Source organism: Porites lutea, chromosome 4 (assembly GCF_958299795.1).
Source record: "Porites lutea chromosome 4, jaPorLute2.1, whole genome shotgun sequence".
NCBI lineage: Eukaryota > Metazoa > Cnidaria > Anthozoa > Scleractinia > Poritidae > Porites > Porites lutea.
The window spans coordinates 42,002,323-42,016,304 of NC_133204.1; the positions used below are offsets into that span (position 1 = coordinate 42,002,323).

At 40.0% G+C, this 13,982-nt stretch overlaps 1 protein-coding gene and 1 pseudogene across 1 annotated transcript in view; one reads left to right on the forward strand and one right to left on the reverse strand.

The window, feature by feature from the left end:
• Positions 1-341, reverse strand: part of LOC140933640 (uncharacterized) — a 4,082-nt gene extending 3,741 nt beyond the window's left edge. The window contains exon 1 of the mRNA XM_073383246.1: positions 1-341. This exon is cut by the window's left edge and continues 563 nt beyond it. Coding sequence (XP_073239347.1) covers positions 1-213 — 213 coding nt within the window. The 5' untranslated portion in view covers positions 214-341.
• A 789-nt stretch (positions 342-1,130) lies between these two features.
• Positions 1,131-2,818, forward strand: LOC140933641 (uncharacterized; annotated as a pseudogene).
• The last annotated feature ends 11,164 nt before the right edge of the window (positions 2,819-13,982 follow it).

The window sequence follows — 13,982 nt, forward strand, 5'->3', positions numbered from 1 at the left end:
AGACGATATCTGCGTGGTAACGGAAGCCATCGAATCAGCTACAGCCTGCTGCACTAAAGAATGAAAACCATCAGAACCAGCGTTAGAAGAACCTTCTTCTCGCAAATCGGGAGCATCTGGTCCCGGAAGGGGCATCTTGCGTCTTCTTGTGCCTAACAAAAAATTATCTGCCTGGTACAGCGTACTGGAGCGAGAGTGACAAACAGCATACATTAACAAATATATATAGCTACATAGCACAATAGATAATTAACTAACACCAATAAGGGGTGATAATACCAACATGCCCAAGAAATAACACGTAGAAAGTCATTATCTCCTATACTCCGTACCGGAGATAATTTGCAGTCTGTTGATCGCATTTAGATAATTACCGAAGAGTGTTTGTTTGTTTGTTCCTGTTTGTTTTTTTTTCTGCAGGACTTCTGAAACTTAATTTTAATGATACACTAGTGAGCAGCACACATACATTTTCAGTGAACATTTTCAACTTGGAAGGAGGAGAAACCATGCTCGCCCTGGACAAAGGAAATTTCCATGCCCCAGGCAACAATCGAACTCGCGACCCTCCGGTTCAGTGGTTGGAACGTCCGATAAACATATAGTATTCGGAGGGTCGTGAGTTCAATTCTTGCCTAGGGTACGAAAATTTTCGTTGTCCCGCGCGAGCATGATTTCTCCTCCTTCCAAGTTAAAAATGTTCACTGGAAGTGTATGTGTGCTGTTCACTAGTGTATCATTAAAATTAATAAAAATAAAAATTAAATTAATTTACGCAACCACGAGTTCGTGAGAAAAAAACAAAATGGCGGGTGAAAGTTAAGTGATACCGACTAATATTATTTTTCTTTTTATAATCCGAGTTTTTTTTTTTATGATCCGAGTTGATCCGAGTCCAATTTTATTTTATTTTTATTTTTTTATTCGATCCGAGTTGGTCCGAGTCGATCCGAGTTGATCCGACCCGGACTGGAGGTCCGAGTTGATCCGGTCCGACTTTTGTACCTGCCTCTTGAATTGTGCAAATAGGCCAATATTAATTACAGACGCAATAGTACACAATGCATACATATAGATAATACATAATAGTATATGTACCGGTATATCTTGATTTGTGTTTCATAGGTTATTTGGTGATATTGGAGATCATGGTAAACAGACACACCTGCTGATATTGTAATGTTCAAGATGGATGAGACCACAGTAAAGAGTCACTCTGATGCTCAGTTAGAAGGCCATGAGGTGACACATAAGCCTGATCTGAAACAAACAAATAGCCCTTTTTTAACTTGTGGATCTGGTGCTGAGAATGATGTCAATATTTCAACTCATTGGTATCACAACCTATCTGCTGAGCGGAAGCAATTGCTGTTGGACAATCTGATAAAAATGGACAATAAAAGTAAAATTGACTCCAGTTATGTAGAAAGAGTCAAGTCTGGTATTGAATCCATCATGGCAGAGATTATAAAATATATGGAAACATGCCATGATTCTTTTGTTGGAAAATTCAGACTTATTTATGGTGGAAGCTTCTACAATCAAACAAAAATTGATAGACCCTGTGAATTTGATTTTGCAATAGAAGTTGATGCTTCACTGACAGTTCTGCAGCATCTGGGTGTCATTAAACTCACAGGCTCAGGTGACAATTTGATAACATTTAAATTGGAAGATATGTGTGTGGATGGATTTAAATCAGTGAATTTTTCTGCTGTCAAGCCTGGCTGGAAGCATGGTGGTTTTAACACCCCCTCATTCAGTGGATTTCGCAGGAGTGGCCCAGCCATGATGTATCAGTTTAAATATTGTGATCCAGAATGCCAGAATGAAGATTTAAATATAACAGTGGATGTGTTATTGGTATCTCCCCATAACACGTCTCATGGCCATTTAAGTTGGGTGATAATGCAGCCATCTGGACTTGGTTGTTATGGACCTGTGTCTAGTCCTTGTACAATTGAATGGCTGAGTGATTTCCAACAGGACTCCCCAGTCAAGACCATCATACGACTACTTAAGAAACTCAATTCAGCAGGCAAACCAACTGAAGATGATTTGTTATCAGACAGTCAATCGAATAAAGATGTGCCACCCTTTAATTCAAATATGTCAGATACAACTTGTTTACAACTTCTTCAGAAATCCTTTAGTGTTAAGCATTTGTTGATATACAATTTACTTAATGGAGAAGTTAACCACAATGAAGTGTATCCTTCCCTACAGTATTTGTCTTCATATGTAATCCAAAGCATTGTGATGGTGCTATTCTTAGAATCAACATCAGCTTATCCCAATACCGTAACAAATGGTGTGTGGTGTGAAGAAGACATTCCTAGGGTCATTATTACTGTTTTGGACATTTTGCATACTGCATTTGAAATCAAAGACCAGCAGTCAAAAAATAATATTGAAGTATTGAAGATGGCCCAGTAGCTTTGAACAACTTTGTACTCCACATTGCTGGAAAATATAAGAAATCTAAAAATAGTTTCAATGCTCTGCTCAATTCGCACCCATATACAGCGAGTGCTCTTCTTTCCCATGTGAAATCTATGACACAAACTCTAAAACATATGACAGAAAGTACTGGGGGACCACTGGTAAATGCTGAGCTAGTAGATCAAACAAAAATATCTGCTGTCCATCTTGCAGACAAACCAAGACAACCAAAAGGATATATCAGACCGCAAATAATCAAAGATAATGTTGGCATTTTTACTGTGAACTGATATAAGTCAAGTTATTAACCACTGCATTTTGTTATTGCAGAATGTTATTTGTACATTCACTGAAAACAATTCATTTGAAAGTTTTTAGGTTCAAATTCAATAAATGTCATTTTAATTTTGGGGGGGTTTGTGAAGACTAGAAAATATTTAAATGTTGTGCATTCTGATGTTCACGGTATGCATACTGACAAATATCTGTATCTAGATAACTATATTCATTGTTTGGCAGTCTTCAAAGGATGGCAAATGATGGTAAATGTAATGGCGATATTACAGTATGGTCATACATCCATCTTTTCCATTTGTGTCCTTCCAGCTTGTTTGTTTATAGGTAGAGTTTATGATGTATTTACATTACTCTGGAGCTGTGAGTGTATTTCATCAGTGATTTTTGACGTTGATAAGTTATGAGTATTAACACTGAATTCAAACTGATGTTTGTCATTGAGGGTAGATGAAATCACTCACATAACTGAATAAAACTGTATTTGCAAAACAACCTCTTTAGGTTGATTCATTCATTGAATACAAGGAAATGTGAGCCATTTAAGCATTAAGAGTGCCATTGGATTTATACAACAACACATACGGTACACCCAGATAGCATAGAGAAATTTGGCCAATGTTGGGCCTATTTAACAGCTGTTGTTGGGCTAATGTGATTTTGTTCATTGGCTTCACGTGGAGCCAACATGAAGTTAAATTGCCACTAGTAACCCCAACAACATTTTGCCACCAGTGAGCCACTTTTGGGTCACTGGTGTCATAAACATTCTGCTTATGCCATGTGTGGCCCATCGGTGGCACAGATGCCAACCATGGGCAACGTTGGGCCAACAACTTCATGCTATCTGGGCAGGTATTGCTAGGTATATATGAAAAGCCAATGTGACATACTAATTCATTTTTGCCAAATGCCTTTTGGTAAATGCTTTATACCAATTTGTTTAATGTCTTTTCATGTAAAATGCCAACTTGAAAGTGACAAGATTATGAAATCTTGACCAACAGAAATAGTTGTTTAATTATTTTCATACTAATTTATGAAAATTCATAATACAATGTAGTTTTGATCAATCGATAGACATTTGGCAAAGAATATTTTTGATGTACATGCAGGTCATCTGAAGGTCAATACTGCATTGTGATCTAAAATGCATTTGGCAATTTGCATAAAGCATTTAGCGAAAAACATGTTCTGGCTGACTTTCTGAAGAAAAGAATATAATTGAAAGGATTTGTATTTATGGGAAGCAGGAAAATACTAATTAAAATGTTTCTGGTGAAAGTATACAGAATAATGAATAAATATTAGATCTAAAACTGCAATGAGTAATTCACAGATAGCAATTCACAATTAACAGTTAGCAAATTGTAATCAGCAAATGACATTACAATAATATTAGCCTGTTGCACTGGCTCTCCAGTTGTGAGGAAGAAAAATTGGATTGGTGAAAGAGGGAATTGAAACTAAGAAAATTCAACTTACACCTTGTAATACTATGTCTGTATCATTCCCGGGGGCAAGAAAATACTGCCAAAAATTTCAGTCTGTCTCTCTGGAGCAGGAGCTCTCTATAAACTCTTCTGAGCTTTTCAGGGAGAGCCCTTGTACAATACTGATTTTTTATAAGATTAAAAATTTACATCATATGGCTGCTTATTAACAAAACAAACGATCGATGTCAAACAGTATACTGGTTAGTACAAAGTACATTTAAGAATTATATTTGGAGATGCTTTTTAATGCGTCACATAAATACATTAAGTGACCTAGAATTAATAATATATTCTGAACGGTTGTTCCAAATTTGACTACCTTTATATTTGGTAGAATATATTTTATAGTTTGTTTGCGCCGATTCTTTATGCCGGGATTTTAGATGACAATCTTGTACATGGTATAACTGAGGAATTCCTTATTGAGCTTGAAAAAATCATTAGATGTTTCAGGAAGCATTCTATTAAATAGTAACGAAACACAAATAAAGCTAATAATAGCTTCATCGCTGACTTTTCTACTGATGACAGGATCGATAGCTTTTTGACTGATAGATGACTTGTATGATCTCTATAAGAACGAGCTGAACCTACAAGTGAAACAGCTTATTTAAATGGAAAATGAGTTGCAGAGATGTGAGAATAAAGGGCCTGGATAAATTAGAAGACCTAGAGCGGGGTGTGTAATTGTATATCCTTAGACTGTAGCCTCACTTTTTCAGGCTGCATTAGATTAACTTTTCTAAAACAACTGAGATACCACACGTGCTCTGATTGGTCAATAGAGTTGCCAAATCTATGTTCTATTGTATCGGTAAACTCGAGGTTCCCTGATATAACAGCATTATGCGAGAATTAGAGAACGCAGAAAACTATATAGATGCCTTTATTTAAAAGTACAAACTCTGTAGGTAAAATTTCAGGGTAGTCCCTTCAGGGGGCTTACAAAGCATCTCTGCTATTAATAAGAGCCCTAAAGCTATTACCTAACATAGAATACACAAACTAGCAAGGACATACTGAACAGTTTCAGCTTTCGCCGGCTTAGATATCAACAACAGGAATATCTTTTCAGTTCAACATATAAATGGAAATTTGCAAGGAAAATGGACCAGACGTTTGCCGCGCGCCGATTTCGATCACTTAGCAGAGGGATATTTTCACTTAAAATTCTCTAAACTTTTCACACATAATAATTGTTATCTAGTGAATCAGCAGCCAACATGTTCTTGGCATAATAGCACCCCAACATGTTAATAATTAACTTTATTAATTGACAGCGTATTTCAACATTTTAAAGTTTTTCTTGCGGCCATTTCTGTGGTAGCCTGTGTACAGACGTCCCCCCTCCCTCAGGAAAATTCGGGAGAGGAGACGTCTCCCGATTTTTCCTGAGGGAGTGGGGACGTCTGTACACAGGCTATTTCTGTGGCTATAGGTATTAGTCTGGGAGCAAATGTCATAAAATAAGGTCCCGTGTGAAGTTTGTGCTGAAAGCAAGCACCTAGTGTAAAAGTGTTCATTAGGTCCTACTAAACATGAAAAGTTTTGGTGCCAGCTTTGCAACTTGCTCAGACGGCTTTTAAGGGGGGGTTAAATTCTGACCCATGAAATCCAGCGTGAAAACGAGGCTAAAACACATTATAGCTCATAACTTTGTTAATAATAGACGAAAATACACCAAACTTGCTCACATGATTGGACATGATCCTCCCTGTTGATTTATGCTAATTTTCATAGGTCACGTGACCTTACACATGAAAGCGAGGCTGAAACACATAATTTACTATAAATTTGTCCAAAAAAATCCTTATTATGCCAAACTTGCTCACCTCAGCTAGTTAGACATCTTGCATCGATTGGTGCCACTTTGTAGTGTCACGTGAGCCATACATGGAAATGAGGCTGGATTACAAAACACGCCAAAGGTGAACACATCATCCAGGACAATAACGTTGACTCATTGTAATGCACGTTAATGCTGTATGTATAGCATTTGAATGAAAAAAATAAAAGCTAAAAAGGTGTAATGATAATGTATTTCGTGTGCCTTATATAACTTTATTATGGGCCATTTCTACAATCCTATTTCGCACAAATTCCTGTGGATTCTTAACCTAGGGGGCCTGGGTGATTGTGAGCCTGAAATATTGGTCAGCGGTAATTATTTGAGTGTCCGCCACGTTGTACTTACAGCCATCACAGTGCTTGTAGTATGACGGATTTGGCCGGTCTAATGCCCCTTTAGATTTTAAGCTATGTGTAATCTGCCAAGAAAAAAGTACAGCCAATCTTGTTGAAAATCCAACTTCCCATCAAAAGCTTTTAGAAGCCATCGAAGAACGTTTAAAGTACGAGGACATCAACTCGAAAACATTGTGGCTTGTGCTTAAAGATCTACCACTAGAAGAGCTTAAAGAAAAAGCAACATGGCATAGGTCGTGCTACCAAGAAACCACCCACTCAGGAAAGATCAAGAGGGTAAAAAAGAGGTTTCAGAGAAAGGTTAGAGGGCCAAATGAAGCTCGAAGAAAGACAAGTGAATCGCTTCAGGTAATTGCTAGGTGTAATGGCTTATAACTTTAACTTTTTATTTTATTGTGTTTTTCATCTTGGAATTGCTGAAAAGTTAATGACATCCTTGACATTCTTACAAGGTCGAAAACTGTCTCTTATGACAGCAATCTGTGCTTCTTTTGTGAAGAGAAAGCGAAGTACCAGAACCCTCTGCATTTGGTGTCAACATCATCTGCTGGTAGCTCTCTTGATAATGCAGTAAAGCAATCAAAGGATCCTAAACTGCTCGTGAAGCTCTCGACGGCTCTAGACAGCACTGACGCTCATACCATTGATATTAAATATCATAAAAGCTGCTGGGTGTAGCATGTGACTGGGGTCCTGCGTAAAACTATCAAAGATGACGAGGAAAGGTCAAGAAGTGAGACAGCGGCTAAGCTGGAGTTTTTGAATCTTACCCAAGCTGCCCTCAATAGCGGAGAAATACTCAACATGGCACAGTTGGAACAGGCTTTTGATTCCATTTCAAACGAGAAGAATAGTCCAAAGACTCTAAGTCGACGTTCAGTTAAAGAGCTTATCCAGAAAGAGATAAAGGGAGTTGAGCTCCATAAGCCCACTAGAGCTAATGAGCCCGAGTGGGTCAGCGTAAATCAGTGTAGAGATGCCGCTATCCATATCGTAGAATCCACAACTGACAGTGATGAATCTATGAAAACTCTCTTCGATGCCTTTTCAATATTGAGAAAGGCTATTAATCGAAGCGAGAAATGGGTCTTCTCTGGCTCTCCGGATACAATGACACATGATCACTGCCCCGAAGAGTTTACCTGCTTCTTTAGGTGGATAATCCAAGGTCCCAATAAGACACTATCTGATAAAAAGTGCAATGAGGTACACAAAAGAGCAATGCAATTAGCGCAGAATACAATAGCTTTGTGTCTAACGGACAGGCAGGTTGACAATAAGAGATCAAAAGCGGTCTACTGCACTAGAGAAATGCTCCAACACCTCGCAGTTAACCTAGCAATACACCAAGCAGTACGAAGCAAAGAGCTGGTTAATCTCCTCCATGGATTTGGCATGGCTGTAGAGTACAATCGCTTGTTGAGGGTGGAGTCACAAATTGAGAAAACTGTTCTGAAGCGCATAGAGAGTGAAGGTGGCATGTTTCTCCCTCCGGATATCGTGAAAGGACGGCGCGTATATTTTGCTGTTGATTATTTTACATGCTCTGGATGCCTCTGCTCAAGGTGGTACCCAACTCTCTATATATTCTCCTGACACTGGTGTTCTTGTTTTGGCTCTCCGACGGTATCCAGATTTGTGCTCGAACTCTTGCTTTGTTACTGGGACCGGCAGTAGTTGAGAGTTATCAACTTGAAGTCAATCGCAGACGCCCTTGGGCCCACTAAGACGGCTGCGCTGCCAGCATTTCATGCGTTGACCGGAGCTGATGTTACTGGGAGTTTCTCTGGAAAGGGAAAAGCCACTTGTTGGGATGAGTTTGATAACGCCAGCACTCCTATCTTGCAAGCTCTTGCTAACCTCGGTTGTGGTTAACAGCCAGATGACGGCACAAGAAGTGGAGTGGAACAGCTAGTTTGTCGGATGTACCAACCAAAGACAGACATCAAAACTGTCAAAGCCCTCAGATGGTCCCTCTTTAAGAAAAATCAAGCTGAGTCTGAGAGGTTGCCGCCCACACAAGCTGCTCTCCATCAAGCCATACTGAGAGCGCACTACCAGCTTCTTGTTTGGAACAACGATCATGTAGCAAACCCGGTGTTGCCCTCACCAGAAGGCTATGGATGGCAAGATGAAGATGGAAAGTGGGTACCAGTCATGACAAATCTTCCACCAGCTCCAGAGGCAACTATACAGCTTGTCCGATGCAAGTGCGCCAAGTCCCGTTGCTCTAACAACCGTTGTCAGTGTCAAAAAGCCGGACTTGTCTGTACTGATCTCTGTCTGTGCTCTGAAGATTGCCAGAACGAGTATGCTGAGAGTGATGATGAGTATGATGAAGACGAAGTCGAACACGAAATTCCATAGGAATGGGCAACAGAACAATGTATATAGATATTCAGTAACACTTTCATGACTGTATATATAAAATAGCAGTAGTCGCTATTTTCATTTTCTGCCCTTGTTCCAATATACATGCGAAAATGAATACATGGAACCAGTATCATAAGTTGGCAAAATTATTGATTATGTGTACAAGATAGATTCTCAAATGGAGCCTCCGCAGTATTTGCTTTATCCGTCTTGTCCCTGTGTTATGGGCCATAGGACAATGATTAGTTTAAGTTTTTATATCTGAACTCGGATAACCAGATATGTATCTGCCTAGTAGTTGTTAATACATTTGGCAAGACAAATGCCATCCTACACGATGCTACATACATACATACATACATACATACTTTATTGGCTCGTCCCCACGGGGCTTTTCAGAGTCAATTTTACATTACAAAATTATAAACCAAGTACATGACAATAAGAATATAACAATGATAAAAGAAGACAAAGGTCAATAAAATTAATTAAATTAATTAAATAAAGCAGTCATTAAGAAGCTTTTGCCTGAGTAAACACTTGAATTCCGTCACGGATGGGCTAAGTTTGAGCGCAGGCTGCAACTCATTCCAGAGAGAGGTTGCTCTATATTGAAAGGTCCTTTGGCCGCTGGCAGTGCGGAAGAGTGGTATGTTCAAAAGTTGAGAATTTCTCGTATTCCTTGTCGAGACGGCGGATCTTCCAACGAGCTTTGATGTCAAATACTCCGGAGCACAACTCGTCATGCACTTAAAAACCAGAACAGCAAAACGAAAATAAAGTTGTTGCCTGATTGGTAGCCAGCGCAAGTCTTTTAGCAAAGGAGTTATGTGATCGAATTTTTTAGCGCCGCTCAAAATACGACAAGCGAAATTCTGTACTGCTTGGAGCTTGTCCAGATTAGTTTGAGTAGTATTGCTCCAAACAGAAGAGCAATAGAATAATTTACTAAAAACTAAGGCATTTATAATAATAATTAGCGCGTGTTTATTAAAAATGTATTTAACGCGGTTAATTTGACCCAAACGTGACATGCATGAGGATACAGTAGAAACAATATGCTCATTATATGTTAAGTTAGAGTCCAGTGTGACACCAAGGTCTCTTGCAGCCTTAACGGGCTCGAGTTCCTTCCCCAATAGAAATAGCCTAAAGTCGCTAACCTTAGCAGTCATTTGCCGGCTGCCGAATATCACTAGTTTTGTTTTATCTGGGTTGAGTAAAAGCTGATTATCAAAGCACCAATTCCTAATGCTTAACAAGTCCTTGTTCATTTTTTCTATCGTTTCGTGCTGATCGCGGAGTTGAAATGACATGAGAAGTTTGGTATCGTCGACGTAACACTGCGATGTACAATTTTCTGGCACAGAAGGGAGATCATTAACGTAGATGTTAAAGAGTAATGGGCCAAGGATGCTCCCTTGTGGAACGCCAGAACTAACAGGTAGTTTGGTCGACAGAGTTGTATTTATTCGCACAAATTGGTATCGCGAGGTTAAATAGCTTCCGAGCCATTTTATCGCAGGTCTGGACGCACCAATGTCCTGTAACTTAGCGAGGAGTATTTGATGGTCAATACTGTCGAAAGCTTTGCTTAGATCAAGGAGGACAACTGCAGTCAGTTTCTTTTTGTCAATGGCATTTAGGATTTCGTCAGTTGTTTGAATGACAGATGTTTCCGTTGAATGCCACTGCTTATTTCCGCTTTGTTTGGATGATAAACGGCCTCTCGAAAGTAGATATGACGTAAGTTGATTGTGAGCGACACGTTCACAGACTTTAGAAAGGACAGGGAGTAATGAAATCGGTCTATTATTGTTTGGAATATCGTGGTCTCCAGCCTTGAGTATCGGTGTCACTTCAGCTGTTTTCCAGGCCAAAGGGAAGGTGTCAAACTCAAAGGTAGCATTAATAATAGACGTTAACGATGGCAAGATAGCAGGCAAACAATCTTTGATCGCATGGATTGGGATTTTATCAATCCCAGGGGCCTTACCACTGGCCATTGATGTGACAATTTTTTGTACCTGTTCGCACTTCACTGCGTTGAAGGTGAACTGCTCTGACAATGGGTAGATTCTCGGAATAAATGAACATTGATTAAGAGTATAATTCGATTCCTCTGCCAATTTAGTAATTCTATTGATGGTACTCTTTCCTACAGAGGAAAAGAAATTATTAAATTCATCAGCAACAATTTTGTCATCTTTGGAATAATTCCTTTGAGAAGCGGACTTCTTGGGTATGCACAAGCGGATTGCTCTCCAGAGGCAATTAGAGTTGTTTTTGTTGTTTACAACTTGCTCCGCGATGAATATTTTCTCAGCCGTCCTTATTTCATGTTTGACTTCGCGACAAAGGTTTTTGTATTCAGACCAAGCATGTGGATCTTTGTTTCTTTGCTACCAGATATATCCAGCCTCGTTTCCATGTATGGGGTCACGTGACACTACTAAGTGGTACCAATCGATGCAAGATGTCTAACTGACTAAGGTGAGCAAGTTTGGCATGATAAGGATTTTTTTTGACAAATTTATGGAAAATTATGTGTTCAGCCTCGCTTTCATGCGTAAGGTCACGTGACCTACGTAAATTAGCATAAATCAACAGGGAGGATCATGTCCAATCATGTGAGCAAGTTTGGTGTATTTTCGTCTATTATTAACAAAGTTATGAGGAATTATGTGTTTTAGCCTCGTTTCCATGCTGGATTTCATGGGTCAGAATTTAACCTCCCTTAAAAGCCGTCTGAGCAAGTTGCAAAGCTGGCACCAAAACTTTTCATGTTTAGTAGGTCCTAATGAACACTTTTACACTAGGTGCTTGCTTTCAGCACGAACTTCACACGGGACCACATTTGCTCCCAGACTATATATGGCCGGTAACCGGTCAAGGTTTTCAAAACACTTAATGGCCGGCAGTCCCATATTCTCAGTAAATTTCACAAATCGAAAAAATTCAGCCGTTCTGAACTATCATGATCCATATCGTGATCCTGATCGTCATCCTGATCAAACCAGCCGGTTTTGTGGGATTTCTATATCATGTTTTTGTTGGTCTCGAGTCTTTGGATGTTCGTTACTATTCTCTGTCCAAGGCATGGCGTGACAGGCGACGTTTGACGTCATAACATCTTGACCTTTCATGCGGCCTCCGCGGAAAACTGGCGGGAAAAGTTTCTAAGCGTTTAATAGTTCCCTTCTGGAGCTGAGCTTGTTTCATCATAACGTCGACAAGATAATGTTGAAGCGTATTTCAGCTCCAGAAGGGAACTAACGCGTAGAGACTTTGATCAGGATCACGATTTATGATAGTTCAGAACGGCTGAATTTTTTCGATTTGTGAAATTTACTGAGAATATGGGACTGCCGGCCATTTAGTGTTTTGAAAACCTTGACCGGCAGTCGAGCTGAAAAAATTTCGAAGTGTCGCAAAACATGATTTCCTCCTCTGAGCCCAGCGCAAACCAAACACTAGACTTGAGATCTGTAAAGCATTTCAGGATCGCTTGACTTTTCTAAATCGACATATGATAGTTTACATTAGTAGCTGGAATCTTTCGATTTTGTGAAATTTACTGAGAATATAGAACTGCCGTAGCCTGAAATTTATCCGATTGCTTCGAGTCGTTTTCTCCTCTCAACAACGTTACTGAGGGAGTAATAACGACTCGAAGTAATCGGATGAAATTCAGGCTAGAACTGCCGGCCATTTAGTGTTTTGAAAACCTTGACCGGCAGTCGAGCTGAAAAAATTTCGAAGTGTCACAAAACATGATTTCCTCCTCTGAGCCCAGCGCAAACCAAACACTAGACTTAATTGAGATCTGTAAAGCATTTCAGGATCGCTTGACTTTTCTAAATCGACATATGATAGTTTAGATTAGCTAGAATCTGTGAAATTTACTGATAATATAGGACTGCCGGCCATTTAGTGTTTTGAAAACCTTGACCGGTTACCGGCCATATATAAAATTCCGAAAATAAGCCCCGGGGCTTATATTTTTCAAGGCCCTTTTTGGGGGGCTTATTTTTGGAGGGGCTTATATTCGGAGGGAAATTTGCGTTTAAAAATCGATTAGGCTAGCCTTATTCTTGGTAGGAAATTTACCGTTTTTCTTTGTTTTACTTTGTATTTGAGGGCAATTTCTAAGTACAAGCCCCCCAGGGGGCTTATATTTGGAGAGGCGATTTAACGAAGGGTTTTTTGCGTTACGAATTTGGGGGGCTTATATTTGGAGGGGCTTATACATAGAGGGCTTATTTTCGGAATTTTACGGTAGCCACTTAATTCTCCTTTACTTTCATTATTCGCGTCTCAGGCTGGCCAGTGTTCTGTTCTTTGTGACCATCACGGTGCTTGATGAGGTTGTAAGATAAATGGTCTTGTGTATTCACACGAAACTGATCATTGTTTGCCGTAGACTGCGAGCAGTAAAAAAAATGAGAGACTGCTCGTAGTCTATGTTTGTCGTGTTTGCTGCGGGAGCAAGAACAGTAAAAATGTTTCATTTCGCTCGATTATGATATCACCCTAAAAAAGCGTCTCAACTTGACAATTTCCGGTAAACAAAGTAAGTAAGTTCGGACCATGCTGAGAAGCCCCGTACTTATGATTGGTCACGTACTGACAGTGACATTATCGGATTAGTTGAGAAAATGGTGGGCGGATTACAAAAACACCGGCTCTTATAGCAGGCGCTCCCTTCCCTTTCCCCTCTTTCGTGCCTTTCTCCCTCCCCCTCTCCTCCCCTTTTTGCGCCGCGCCTGCCACGCAGGCTAGGCCAAAAAAGGCATGCTCTGCTCGCCAAGAGGTCGACTTGTAGCAAGTCTAACCTAACCTGAGTATCAGGCCTTCCTTAGGGATTGGGGCAGAAGAGATTTTAGAGGGCGGAGAGAGGAGGCGAGAGAGAGAGAGAGAGAGAGAGAGGGGGTGGGGGGGAAGTCTTTCTTTGCTGTCTCCCCTTTTCGTTTCTCTCTTCCCACCTTTCCCCCAGAAACGCCCAATGTTCAGGTGACTTCCCATCCCAATATATGACGTCAACCGTTCCACTAAATGAAGCCTTGAAAACAGACTAGGAACAGCTAGTCGAGGAGGGAGGGGTGGGGGACTAAGAGAGTAACTCGCTGTTTTGATAGTCTAGTTTACTCGCTCAGTCAAAAATAAAGAACC